This window comes from Alosa alosa, chromosome 3 (genome assembly GCF_017589495.1).
Source record: "Alosa alosa isolate M-15738 ecotype Scorff River chromosome 3, AALO_Geno_1.1, whole genome shotgun sequence".
NCBI lineage: Eukaryota > Metazoa > Chordata > Actinopteri > Clupeiformes > Clupeidae > Alosa > Alosa alosa.
The window spans coordinates 2,418,886-2,433,885 of NC_063191.1; the positions used below are offsets into that span (position 1 = coordinate 2,418,886).

General features: G+C 42.2%; 2 protein-coding genes across 2 annotated transcripts in view; both read right to left on the reverse strand.

The window, feature by feature from the left end:
• il10rb (interleukin 10 receptor, beta) overlaps nt 1-11,616 on the reverse strand; it is a 19,928-nt gene extending 8,312 nt beyond the window's left edge. The window contains exons 1-3 of the mRNA XM_048239086.1: nt 11,409-11,616; nt 1,366-1,495; nt 88-284 (exon numbers count right to left, since the gene is read on the reverse strand). Coding sequence (XP_048095043.1) covers nt 88-284; nt 1,366-1,495; nt 11,409-11,508 — 427 coding nt within the window. The 5' untranslated portion in view covers nt 11,509-11,616. The remainder of the gene's footprint in view (nt 1-87; nt 285-1,365; nt 1,496-11,408) is intronic.
• A 565-nt stretch (nt 11,617-12,181) lies between these two features.
• The window catches only part of LOC125292021 (interleukin-10 receptor subunit beta-like), a 12,270-nt gene continuing 9,451 nt past the window's right edge, over nt 12,182-15,000 (reverse strand). Inside the window, exon 7 of the mRNA XM_048239090.1 lies at nt 12,182-12,699. Coding sequence (XP_048095047.1) covers nt 12,475-12,699 — 225 coding nt within the window. The 3' untranslated portion in view covers nt 12,182-12,474. The remainder of the gene's footprint in view (nt 12,700-15,000) is intronic.

The following is a 15,000-nucleotide window of genomic DNA, read 5'->3' on the forward strand; positions in this document are numbered from 1 at the left end:
GCGTATATGTGTAATGCGGTAATGCAGTGTGTGTGTGTGTGTGTGTGTGTGTGTGTGTGTGTGTGTGTGTGTGTGTGTGGTGCCTACCCTCACTGTCAGGGCAGAAGGTTCGGTCGACCCAGGCGGAGTGGAGCGTTTGTGTGTGTGTGTGCACGTTGGCTCGGACGCGCAGCACAAACATGCCCAGGTAGTTGAGCTCAGCTTTGGTGAAGTCACACCGCGTCTCCGACACGTTCACACACACCGACTCCCAATCCTGATGCCGACGCCTCAGCTTGTACTTACTGCAGGAGCAGGGGAGAGAGAGAGGGAGAGAGAGAGAGGGAGAGATATGAGAGAGAGAGAGAGATGAGAGAGATGAGAGAGAGAGATATATGAGAGAGAGAGGGGGGGAGAAAGAGAGAGATATGAGAGAGAGGGGGGGGAGAGAGAGGGGGAGAGAGAGAGCGATATGAGAGAGAGGGGGAAGAGAGAGAGGGGGGAGAGAGATATGAGAGAGAGAAAGAGAGAGATGAGAGAGAGAGAGGGGAGAGAGAGAGAGAGAGAGAGAGAGAGAGAGAGAAAGAGAGATGAGAGAGAGAGCAGGGGAAAGAGATTATTATGATCATTATTATTATTGTCTTATATGATCATAATATTATTTTTTAATGATCACTTAATTATAAGTATAACTCTTATTTCCACATCTACATGAATATATACCATCATAATTCACAGTGTATTGATAAAGTGTAACAATGTTGGGATATGTTTTCATGAGAGAGAAAGGATGTGGCCTACCCTGATGCCCTACCCTGGGTCCTACGCCCAAATGTGCCCTACCCTGATGCCCAAATGTGCCCTACCCTGATGCCCTAATGTGCCCTACCCTGATGCCCAAATGTGCCCTACCCTGATGTCCTACGCTACCAACATGTTGTGGAAATGTCTGTGTGTCTGTGTGTGTGTGTGTGTGTGCATTTGTGTTCCTCATAGCTGCTCAGATCCCACGCACAGAGGAAGAGCAGACCTATAAACAAACCACTGTCCACTCTGAATGGCAGACCTATAAAAACACCATTGTCCACTCTGAATGGTTTAATTCACCTGCAAACACCTTTTCTGGAATTGCAAACACACCAGACATTATCTCCATTTATTGCTTAACTGCTTTAACCTACTGGATTATTCAGAAGATTTGATTCCTAATGTAACTTGACTTGTAAAGTGGAATCAAATAAAGTATATAAAATGTGTGTGTGTATACTGTATGTGTGTGTGTGCGTGTGCAATATGGAAAATGTGTGTGTGTGTGTTCTTAGATAGATAGATAGATAGATAGATAGATACTTTATTGATCCCCAGGGGAAATTCAAGAACGCTTACGCTAGCCACTCAGCAGTAAAGGTCACATTCTGGTTTCCAGCACGTTCTCCACTCCAGTCCCACACCAGCACGTAGTGTGTGTTCAGCGCCTCCACCGTCACATGCGCAGGAGGCTCCACAGCTCCCAAAACTACACACACACACACACACACACGCACACACACACGGAAAGAAACGACATGTATAAGAACACAGACACCAGTATTTACACCAGTATCCAAAGCTTCACACACACACACACACACACCACACCACGCACACAAGTGTTGTCTTGATACCAAAATTATGACTTCGATACATGCACAGTAGGCTAGATCAAGGTCAATATTCAAATTACTGCATGCAAATCACTGAATGCTATGCAGAAGGGCCTAATCTTTAGGCCATCTGATGCAGGCCACCCTAGGCCTTCCCGTGTTTATGGGATATCTTTGACTGTTGCAAAGGGGGGGGCTTCTTTGCTCCCACTGTGATGTAATAACAAATAATAATTTAAGTAAGCCTACAACGTTCCAACCACTCAGGTCTTCGTCAGATAGACACCATTACCTGTTGCAATATCTGTATGCATTCCTACATCACGTCTATTTCTTTGATAGTTAACATTATTTGCTACCACGTAACAATAAGATGCTATTATTATTATGACTCAACATATAGACTCAACTATATTTTTTGGCCTTTTATGCCTTTAATTTACAGGACAGTAGAGAATGACAGGAAGTGAGTGGGAGAGAGAGTCGGGGTGGGATCTGGAAAGGACCACGGGGCGGGAATCGAACCCGGGTCGCCAGCGTACGGTGCAGGTGCCCCAGCCAGTTGCGCCACAGCTGGGACCTCCACATGCATATTTAGTTAATTAACTCAGCCGCAGGGGACCCTGAGAGCATCTCTTTACAGTGTTTCCCATACATTGACTAATCTTTGGCGGTGCGCCATTAAAGCAAAATCAGCCGCCACATATTCATATTCTATGTTTAATTTAATTTAATTTAATTTAATTTAAATATAAGGTCAAATCCTTGCATTGCCATTGAGCTGCGCTTTTACGACGCAGCCTTTCCTTGCCCTACCCGCTCTCTCAGAGCCCGCTCGCCTCCTCTGCATGTGCATTTAACAAAATATTCAATGATTGTTGAAGGATTGTTGTTGCCACATAGAAGCATTGCATAGAAGACGTCTGGCTAAATTGCTATTAAATCCGCTTAGCATCGTGACCATGCTGCGCAAATTTGTTCAAAACTGCTGCATTGAAGTTAACTCTGCTAAGGTCTTATCACAACATAGTTTAGTCTCTTCAATGTAGCCTACTAAGTTAAGTTATGCAATCAAGCAGTATCTCAAAGCTAACGTTAGAATACTGTTTGGATTTCGAATTTAGCATGCGTAGCCTACTTACAGCTGCTTGTTTCGTTGAAGGGCTCATTTTATTGACTGACACTGAATGTTTACAAAATGGAAATGGAAAAGTGTTTTCCAAAATTCAAAAGTGCTTGTCCCAAGGAGAAGTACAACCTTTATTTTAACTATGTAGAAAACGTTATGAATTGCATCCACACATCAGCAGCCTTTTAACTGTGTTACTCACAAACGTCTTATGTGAGGCACTCAATCAGACCTATACACTACCAAGACGATCTTAATACCCCCCCACCCCCCCCCCGTTGTCCAAGTCAGCTACTGCCACAAACTTAATCCAATTCTGTGGGAAACACTGCTTTAAAGGGACCATATGTAAGATTGTGGCAAAAACTGGTACTGCAATCAGTTTCAAATGACTGTAGAGCAGCGTATCCCCCTCCCCCTCCCCCGCTGACTCGAGGTTGCCAACCCGGATGCCGAAACATTATTGACTTTGTGATTAGTAGATAGGTGGAGGGTGGCGCATCAGGCCAAAACACAACATGACATGACAAAACACAACAACATCAGTTGAGGGCTGCAACTTCACTTTTTAAATGACAATATCCTGGCTGGACTACTGTTGTCAGTGATATAAGTATTAGAAATTAACATGATTTCTTAATGTCTAGTGACATATCAGGGCCATTTTATGATTAATTGAAATACATTTCTTACATACGGTTCTTTTAAATTCAGTTTTATTTAACATTTTATTGTGTACCAGCTGCAACTTGGAGCAGCATCCAACTTCAAGTTCACAGTTATTACCAAATTATAAATCTAACAAGCAAATATAAAACACACATTTTACTATGCAAGTGTTCAAACAACCCTGCCAAAATGGTTCACTCCACTAATCACCCACACACCCCTCTATACACCCATAGAGGTGCAGTCCGGTTTCTCCACGGGAACCTAAGAAGTTCACAAGGAGTTTGAACGAGTTTGAATGATGGTGAATAAACGGTACGTTTTAACTAATAAACGGTATACAGAGTTATACGTTTTAACTAATAAACGGTATACAGAGTTATACGTTTTAACTAATAAATGAGAAGCTTTTAACAGCCAGTGTGAACCTTTGTATTTCTCGATACCCGGCGAGTTTATACAGATAAGAGATGAAATGACAATGTATCTGGTTTAGAGTATTTTGTGTTGAACATCACACATATCATGGATTGCCTAAAAATGCAACAGAAATGCATGAAGAGTGTAATTAATCTATGGAAAATGGTGGTTAATAACACCATGAATAGCAACACAGAAATTTAGCCTGGTTGGCCCCAGCTGTGGCGCAACTGGCTGGGGCACCTGCACCGTACACCGCCGACCCGGGTTCGATTCCCGCCCCGTGGACCTTTCCGGATCTCACCCCTGCTCTCTCTCCCATTCGCCTCCTCTCACTCTCCACTGTCCTGTCATTAAAGGCATTAAAAAGCCCAAAAAATATACTTTAGAAAAAAGAATAATAGCCTGTGAAACCGTAGTGACAATGAGCTAGCCCAGGGGTTAGCTCATCAACCTTTTTCAGCCCAAGGACCCCTTGCCTGAGCGAGACACTGAGCCGTTAGCTACCATTGCTTTATTGAGACTGAATGGGATTTAGCGTTAGCTACCATTGCTTTATTGAGACTGAATGGGATTTAGCGTTAGCTACCATTGCTTTATTGAGACTGAATGGGATTTAGCGGACCCCCGGTTGAAGATCACTGATGTTTTTTTTGTTTTGTTCACTTGTTTAATGAGGTCTGTTGTTTTGTTTACATGTTTACGGAGGTCCCTGTCTGTCTCGGGCTGCCTTCTCATTTGGACCAATTACCCCACTTCCACTTTGAGAGAAACACATATTTATTGAATATTTATCAGAAATATTTAGTGAATATTTATAAAATACAGTGGTGCATTGCATTCACATCACAAAAAAATAATATTGACATATTATCTCATGATAACTATCCCACAACTGATTTCCTGCTTTGAATGACTTTCGTACTTTTAGAGATAAACATGTCTTTAAGTGGCATGAAAAATAAGCCTGTCAAATCGCCAACAACCCCAAAGCAAAGAGTATAAAAGTTTATATAAGCTACTCTTTGCCCAAAGGCAATACAATGTTGCACGTTACAGTCCTAACCAGTAGGTGGAGGTGCTACTACGAATAGGGCTACCTCCATCCACGTTGTCACACGCACGCCTATTGTTTATTGATTATGCTAACCGTTAGCATCTCTATGGGATTTCTCATATACATTAGCCATAAGCTAACACATTAGTTTCTATTCTGTAATTTGAAATACTAGACTACATGATTGCTCTTAAACAAAACATCGAAGGAAATAACTGAGGTGTACTCTGTTGGTCTGCATAGTTTTACAGTTTATCCCAAGTAAAGGTTTGGAAGGAACATCAGCTTCAGACTTCCTCTTGGGAAACTGTTCATAGAAGGCCTATTCATCTTGTCTAATGTAGCTGGCTAGACCATGTCATTGCCACACACAAGTGGGGGCAGTAATTGGAAATGTGTCATAAATCATAATTATCTCATAATTACGAGATAATTATCTTGTAATTATGAGATATGTCATAATTATGAGATACTCTCGTAATTATGAGATAATTATCTCATAATTATGAGATAAACTGATTTTTTTTTTGTGATGTGAATGCAATGCGCCACCGTAATAAAGTATATTTATTGTATATTTATAAAAAATATTTATTGGACTTTTAACTCCACCTTTATTAGCTACATCATATATCAGAGCCTCGTATTTAATTAGTTATTTATTTGTTTGTTTGTTTGTTTGTTTTGGCATATCTTTGAAGTCTCCGAGTCTGGCTGCTTTTACTTATTATTCCCCACGTCCACCTCATTTGAACTTTGACCCCAACATAGTTCAAATGAGGTGGACGTGGGGAATAATAATAATAATAACATGGTTTTCAGGTGGCAGTCTGTTTCGACAGAGGACAACACATGTGTTAGGCTACGCAATACGCCATGCACACATAGCAGATTGCAAGATTTCAATCCTCACACCATCCCCCTCCAACCAGTACACACTTCCTGTTGGACAATCATAGAACTGTTGAGGAAGTGAAAAACTTGCTTCTCTTTTTTATCTTCCATGAAGGATGGATAAAGGATGTCAGGTGTGTGAGTGTGTGGGCGTGCATGTGAGTATGTGGGCGTGCATGTGAGTGTGTCTGCGTGCACGTGTGTGTGTGCACGTGTGTGTATGTGTGCACGTGTGTGTGCGTGCGTGTGTGTGTGTGCATGTACGTGTGTGTGTTCAGGGAAATTCCACACGTTTTGTTCAAAACCCCCCTCAGGGAGGCTGTGCAGATGAAAGGCGTGTGTGTGAGTGTGTGAGTGTGTGTGTGTGTGTGTGTGTGTATATGTGTGTGTGTGTGTGTGTGTGTGTGTGTGTGTGTGAAGAGAAAGGGATTTTAGTGAAAAGTGTTTGGTGGTTTCTGGTGTTTTGCTAGATGGAAGAACACAATCAGGTGCAGACGCTTTAGGACAAAAGCAGGAATCAGAAACCTCCAAACATTAAACACACACACCTGACATCCTTCATCCATCCTTTATGAAATATAAAAAAAGAGAAGCAAGTTATTACATTGCACAGGCACACACACACAAACACACACACACACTGAGCCGGCGGTGTGACAGTCAAATGCGACGGTGGAATTCTGTAATCGCTTTACTACACACACTGCTGGCGACACGATCACCCATCGATTCAGACACTGACCAGACAGCTTTTTTTTTATTTATAACGTATCAAAATGGCCTGAAAAATAGAAAGGGGTCGAGCGACGGCGCCAGCCGCCCTGTCGTTCCACTTGCCGTGTGCGTTGCACCATTCACTTAAGTAGATTCTATTCCATTTTGCCAGTCGCCTGCCATAAATCGCTGTTGCATCGCCGGCCGTGTGCGGTTGGCTTAAAACCGAGTCCCAAATAGCGGCTACAGGTTTGAATAAATAAGGGCCCGTCTCAAATAGAGGCCTAGTCTGGTTTTTCGTTTCGGGGCATATTTAATCTCCTAAAACCCACCAGATAGTCTGCTTAAGGCAGTCCTATGGTGCAGATTGCACACACTAAGTTCTGATTAGATGCACTTTAATAAAGACGGTGGAACACACTAAAGTTCTGATTAGATGCGCTTTAATAAAGACGGTGGAGAGTTCCTGTTATGACCCTCTCTGTCTCTGGCTGTCTGTGCTACCATGGAGCCTTGGCTGGCTGGAGACGGCAGAGTGCTCGATTGCCAATTAAGACACACCTGTGCGCAAATGGGCTTTAAAATCCAGACCAACTTGCTCTCTCTCTCTCTCTCCCGAACCAGACACACACATAGACTCAGGCTCACGACATACATTCATGCACGCATTCACTCACTCTCACATACATTTCCCTTGGACTATACAACAAATCACCACACTCACACTGATTTTCCTGCCGGCGTTCCAATTACTACACTCTCAACCAGATGATCCCACATCCCCTAGACATACTTTTGTGATACCAATAAATATTTGTAATAATTTCATTCAGTGTTCGTCTCCCTTTCATGTTTTCGGTCCATACGAGCCTGGGCCGTAACAGTTCGAAACACATTAAGTTCTAATTAGATGCACTTTAATAAAGACGGTGGAGAGGTCCAAACACATTAAGTTCTGATTAGATGCACTTTAATAAAGACGGTGGAGAATTCCAAACACACTAAAGTTCTGATTAGAATAGATGCAGTGTCTAATAAGCCCATGAGGGCTGGGCACTATGGTGTTGGACACTTAAATAAACAAATCAATCAAAATTAATAAAGACGGTGGCAAGATCCAAATTGTTTAAGCTTTTTTCTATATGGACTAGGCCCATTCTATGTCCTACATCGTTCAATTCATCTCATTTCGACGATCATCGTTCAATTCATCCAATTTCGACGATCATCGTTAAATTCATCCAATTTCGACGATCATCATTCAATTCATCTCATTTCGACGATTCAACAATTTATGACTGGGCCCTTTGTTTAGGTAGTTGTTATTGTTGTGATGACTAACATCATTGTGTGTGTGCGTGTGTGTGTGTGTGTGTGATCCTAACCTGGCTCATTTTCCAGCTCTCTCACATCAGCAGGTGTTCAGCTCGATACTCAGATAACGTGTTCGTGGTCCGTTTATAACTCACTATCACGACTACATCGCTGTTTATGATGCTTTATGGTGGTTGAATGAGCACAACCATATGGGTCAAAGATCCACGCCCAACCCTCTCTTAACCTGCACAGCTAACAACGAAATGGAGAGGGACACCTGGCAGGTGTTCTGGTCTGAATACTGTTCACATGATCACATGGTAATGTGGTGGTAACTTAGCCACACATAGGCATTAGGCAGGGCTACCCACAATGATTACATGGTAATGTGGTGGTAACCTAGCAACACAATGATTACATGGTAATTTGGTGGTAACCTAGCCACACATAGGCATTAGGCAGGGCTCCCCACAATGATTACATGGTAATGTGGTGGTAACCTAGCAACACAATGATTGCATGGTAATTTGGTGGTAATTTAGCCACATATAGGCATTAGGCAGGGCTCCCCACAATGATTACATGGTAATGTGGTGGTAACCTAGCAACACAATGATTACATGGTAATTTGGTGGTAATTTAGCCACACATACGCAGGCCTACCCACAATGATTACATGGTAATTTGGTGGTAATTTAGCCACACGTAGGCATTAGGCAGGCCTACCCACAATGCAACACTAAAAGAGCAGAGCAAACATGCAAATGTTGCAGGCCAAAATGTTTACATACATTTATAATACAATAACATCACATGATATTATGATTATTACTAGTCAAAGTGTGCCAACAGCAGAAGGAAGTACAGGAGTCTAGGAAGGGGAGTGTTAGTAAGTGTGTTAGGCAGGGCTCTACAGTGCGCCCATTTGACTCGCACATGCGAGTAAAAATGATGGCGTGCGAGTGCAAAAAAATATTTAGACGCACTGGTGCGAATGACTAACTATGTCAATGTTTGTCTACAAAATACACCACAACATCGAGAAACATTACTGTGCAAACCATAGAATCACGTCGCGAATGCAGCATAAAAACTACACCTCCCATCAACGTTAGCAGTTTCACGTTGTGACTCGCTAGTAGTCGCTTCTATCAAATCCAAGAGCGCGCAGAAAAAGCGGAAAGTTAGACTAGCCAGCAAAGGTTGAAGAAATTAGTTCTTCTATCCACTGAATTCATCGGATACAGGAGGAACAGGATGAGATTCTGAGAATGCAGTGAGAGAAGGAAAGGTAACCTAACATGTCTTTTAGCCCAGTTGACGTATTGGCTGCAATATGCAAAATATAGCTGTAGCGAACAGGCACAAAAGTAGCCTCCCGTAATACTCCCATTTTATTCAAAGGTAGAACGCTGACAACTCCAGGCTTCCACGCATGCTTGTTTGTTTACACCGAATACAAGCTGAAGTGCAAAACGAAAGTAGGCCTAACGTTTGCCTACTGCCCCCATCAATGCAGATATTTAAAAAAAAAAAAAAAAACGGATAAAAAATATATATCCTCGATAGCCTATGTTGGGTTTGTGGAAGAGAAAATGGACTGTTTTAGTAGTAGTATTAGGCAGTATGCAGTCAGATAGGTCACCATGGGCATATTTGGATTAGCTACAGATGGATTCACAAATAAATAAATTAGCCTACATTTGGCAGGATACTTGATATACAGGCTAAATGCAAATATGGCAATGTATTATATTATTTTACAATAAAAAAATGTAGGAAAATACAACAGACTGAAAATAAAGTAGGCACTGATCTTTAAAAACCTGTTTCCTGTAGCCTAAATGTTGTCAGTCATTCTTAATATTTGCAATTGGTGCACTGGCATGTTTAACTGTTAGCTGTAGTGTAATGTTAGATTATGTGTAAGTTAAGTACAGAAGTGACTGTGTGCCCAAATTTTTGTCTGTGCTCCTGGAAGTGCGCCTGGAAAATTTTTTTAGTGTAGAGCCCTGGTGTTAGGTGTGTTAGGATGTTACAAATGTGAGGGGAGTGTTGGTGTGTGTGTGTTAGGTGTGTTAGGATGTTAGAAATGTGAGGGGAGTATTGGTGTGTGTGTGTGTTAGGTGTGCTAGGATGTTAGAAATGTGAGGGGAGTGTTGGTGTGTGTGTGTGTTAGGATGTTAGAAATGGAAGGGGAGTGTTGGTGTGTGTGTGTTGTGTGTGTTAGGATGTTAGAAGTGTAAGGGGAGTGTTGGTGTGTGTGTGTTGTGTGTGTTAGGATGTTAGAAGTGTGAGGGGAGGAGATACACTCGGAGCAGCTGGGTCTTCAGGAGCTTCTTTAACATGCAGAGGGCTGTCCCTTCTCTAGTGCCACTTGGCAGGTCCACCATCGCAAGACCACAAATTAGGACAGTGTGGATTGTCGTGTGTGTGTGTGTGTGTGTGTATGCAATCATCGGAGGACCACAGATGAAGAGACAGATTCCACCCACACCCATGTCCAGCATGCAAGGGACACTTTATAAACGCACTTTATTCAAGCCAACAGTGGTCTCTTTATGAACGCCTAATAGTTTAGAAGAGTGGCTCTGCCCCTGAGAAAGTGGGGGCCGCAGCAAGTTGGAAGGAAAAATAAAAGAAACAAATAAATACATTTGAAAAATGTAAAATACACCTATTACTAAGAGGGTTGCTATACAATGCCATTATAATAATGTGTCGCATATCTGAACATTATATTTTCCATGATAATGACTGGGAATAATAGTAGAGTGATAACTCTCATATGGCAGAAAGCCCCAAATGCAATTTTTACACGCTGTATCCTCCATCGCGAAGTGCTTGTGGCTAAAATAATTGTTAGAATTAGCTATATAATGCATTTTTACATTTGCCTTAGTATTGTCGATGGGTTTAATTAATAACACATCAAGGGGGTCGTTGGCCAGAACCTAGTGGTATTTGGAGGGCCTTGGCAGAACCTAGTGGTATTTGGGGGGCCTTGTCTGGAAAAGTTTGGGAACCTCTGGTTTAGATCACCGACAGGAGAGCTGTTCATCCTGGTGTTTTGAGTGACAGGCCTACATTAAAAATCCGTATGTGAATCGCCATGATTTCGCTAGTAAATGTAGCTTAAAAAGGGCAGCTGAAGTTGCAGTGATATGTTGTTCTGGGCCAGTGTACTGTACATTCAAACAACGGTATCATTCGCTGACACAAAGTAAATTGGCTGATTCCTAGCTATCAAGTGATGCTACATAAAAGTGACGTTACATAGAACGTAGGTTTGTTTGTTTTGGTAGAGATGACATTTGCTAGCTAAAGTTAGCATTTTAACTACAGATACTAACGTATCGATAGCTTAGTCCAATTTGCAATGGCGCAACAACAACGACATGCCTACGTTACATTTCCCTGTAATTTGATACATTGATCTAACATTTGACATTCAGTTGAAGTACTGCAAACAAACAAAAAAAACACGTCTTTGTGTGCAAGTTATCAGAAAGATTTAACTTTAGCAAACGACAGTGACTCACTAGTGTTAGCAGGCACAACAAGGGAAGGAAGCAATCTTTCTTACCACTGTACGACCATGACAACAGCAGAAAGACCACATATTCCAACAGGATAACCGCCTTCATCCTCAACATATAGGAAACTAATGGAGAATGAGATTTCATATCATATTATGTTTATCACTTCCCACTGCTTCTCCGAGCTCGTGTGCGTGCGAGAAAGCCGCTGGCCAAGCCAAGTTCTCTTGCTTGTTGTCATGGGGTGGCGCTTTCCATCTGCGCTTGCGCAGTTTCTACGCAGATAGGGCAGGGCTCTGGTATGGGCGGGTCGGCGGGTATGGGTAGCCTGCTCTGACTGCAGTCAAAAGTAATTTCCCGTAAATTCTCTGGTGCAGTCTGTCATGTGTCACACCACATGGCCGATACCACATAGCGGAGTTTGTAATTGCCTACAGGCTCAAATCATAGACAGTAAAGGCTCAGATGTGTGATAACACTACTTTGTTTTTTTATCCATCCGGGTCATTTAGAGTCGATAAACATGCAAGTTGCGCAAACTGAAGACTACAAAAACATTTAGGCAACTAAAAATGATGCACATAGGCGAATAAACATAGAAGGGGAAATAAATGGACAAAAGGGTGTGTAATTCATCTGTCGAGTGTGTGCCTTTCTTTTACTGTCTATGGTGCGTGCTCTTCAGTTGAAAATGGTCTTTCAGATGTGTAGACGTGCTTGCTGCGTTTGAATGTTTGAAAACCAGCTGACCAATTCAGAGAAGGCCTATCTTCTGAACTATGTTCTATCACATTTTCAAATATGTAGTCAGACTCTAGAATTGTACAAAAATGTTTTATTTTTTAGATAAGCTTCAGTTCTCATAGCAAATAAAAAAGTGTGTAAAACTTGTAAACTGTATTAAAAATGTTCACAAACAGTGGATGAGCAAACCCTGCCCACCTCCACACACACACACACACACACACACACACACACACACACACACACACACACACACACAGATAAAGTATCTAAGTATAAAGGGAAGGAATGCATCAGTATAAATATCCTTCATACTTTCATATAAACAACTCATGTTTGCAATGGTAAACAGGGCTCTATCTCCATCTCTCAAAGAGAGTGAAGGGCCCTGTCCCCCCCATCACCCCCTCCCCCCGTCTCCCACTTCTCTCCCTGCCTCTCTGGCTGCTCCTCCTCCTGTAGTGGGTGGGTGCAGTGCAGGCCTCCGTCCAGCAGAGGGGGCTGTGGCGTCTCCAAGACGATGCTGAGGGGGTGGCAGAGCTCCACTGGCTGCCCTTTGAACTGGTCCATCTGAGAGAGGGGGGGCAGCAGCGACTGAGGGCAGGGCAGGGCAGGGCAGGGCAGGGCAGGGGGGTAAAGACAATACACAAATATTAACATACACAAAGTTGAATGTGTGCCTGGTCTTTGGTTGTAATCCACTTTGTGCTTGTATTTTAAACCGGCACATGGATAAATGACAATGCAACACCAGCTGAATAAACAGACGTCACCAAGTAAACACACAAATCCCATTATTGGCCTGGGAAAGGCAGGATGAGATAGATGGGGGGGGACGGGGACTGTTTAAATTTCCTTTGTTGCTGATAATACTGTCAGAGGAAGAGAGGAAAAGAGAGAGAGAAAGAGAATAAGAGATAGGAAAAGAGAGAGAGAATAAGAGAGAGAGAGGAAAAGAGATAGAGAAGAGAGAGAGAGAGAATAAGACAGAGAGAGAGAGAGTGCCGTCAGTGAACTGTGGACTCTGTTACCATGGTGTTTGTTTAGCTGGGGTTGGTCAGTATTCTGGCTGTTGGGCAATTATTTTGCTCATCACCAAGCAAAGCAATCAGTAAAGGTGCTATGTGGAGTTATGTAGAATATACTCTATAGTACATAAAGGAGCTATGTGGAGTTATGTAGAATATACTCTATAGTACATAAAGGAGCTATGTGGAGTTGTGTAGAATATACTCTATAGTACATAAAGGAGCTATGTGGTGTTATGTAGAATATAGTCTATAGTACATAAAGGAGCTATGTGGAGTTTATGTAGAATATACTCTATAGTGCATATACAGTAGGTGCTATGTGGAGTTATGTAGAATATACTCTATAGTACATATACAGTAGGAACTATGAGGAGTTATGTATTCTATACTCTATAGTGCATGTAGGTGCTATGTGGAGTTATGTATTCTATAATCTTTATCACATAAAGGTGCTATGAGGAGTTATGTCAAATATACTCTATAGTACAGGTGCTATGTGGAGTTATGTATTCTATAATATATCACATATAGGAACTATGTGTGGAGTTATGTCTCAGATAGCAAGAGGCTGGCGGACCACTGGCGGTCCATTGGGGGCATAGCTGGCGGTCCGCTGGCATTTTGCTCATCGGTTCTCTGGCGGTCCGCTGGCGGGTTGCTGACAAATTGGCCAATATTTTGCCACTATTGGTCTAAAATCTTTTTAATTTGTTCAGCACCACCCCCATCTTTCTGCCCAGATATCTACTGAGGTTAGCACCAGGGCCAGGCAGGGTTGTGTGTCATACCAGTTGCCTGACCACATTTCTTGAGTCGATCCCCCTTTTGGCAAAACCTTAAAAAGTTCACATGTAAAAAAACACAGATCTCATAGACTCACAGACTCTTTTTGCAAAACTCTAAACACATTCTCATGCAATAAGACACATTTTGCATTGTGATGCACTTGTGATGAATAATGGTAACCGCAAGTGACAAAAGGTAAACACAAATAGAGCACAGATGCCCATTGTTTACACACTAAAGGTAAACACAAATAGAGCAGATGCCCATTGTTTACACACTAAAGGTAAACACAAATAGAGCAGATGCCCATTGTTTACACACTAAAAACACTAAAGACCAAAGCCCCAATACCTAAACTTCTTGAAGCATAGACACTGTGTAACCATAGCTTAAACACATGTTCTGCTTTGCACAGGGCAGCCGTGGCCTACTGTTTAGGTCGTTGTTATTGTTGTGATGACATCATTACTCTGACCATCCTCATCGTTATTGTTGTCGTTATTTAGGGGCAGCCGTGGCCTACTGGTTAGCGCTTCGGACTTGTAACCGGAGGGTTGCCTTGAGCAAGACACCTAACCCCTTACTGCTCCCCGAGCACCGCCGTTGTTGCAGACAGCTCACTGCGCCAGGATTAGTGTGTGCTTCACCTCACTGTGTGTACACTGTGTGCTGAGTGTGTTTCACTAATTCATGGATTGGGATAAATGCAGAGACCAAATTTCACTCACGGGATCAAAAGAGTATATATACTTTTCCTTATACACATTGTTTCCAATTCTGCAACACACTTATTGCGAAACACTACTTGCTGTTGATTTGAAAGAGTAATTAAAATGGTGCATGTGTGTATGGTTGTGTTGAATTACACTTTTAGAAAGGATTGTTGAGTTTTGATTGCAGTGTTTCATTTTGGCATAGATGCAAGTTGTTTATCTCCAAGTGCTATGTCTAATTTGAGTTTTGACATAATGAGCCAAATTCTGCAAAAAGCGTGTAAGCAATAGGCAAAAACTGTAAACACAACCACTCAAAATTGACCACACTTGTTTCAAATGATGTGACGCAATAAGCTAGTTTA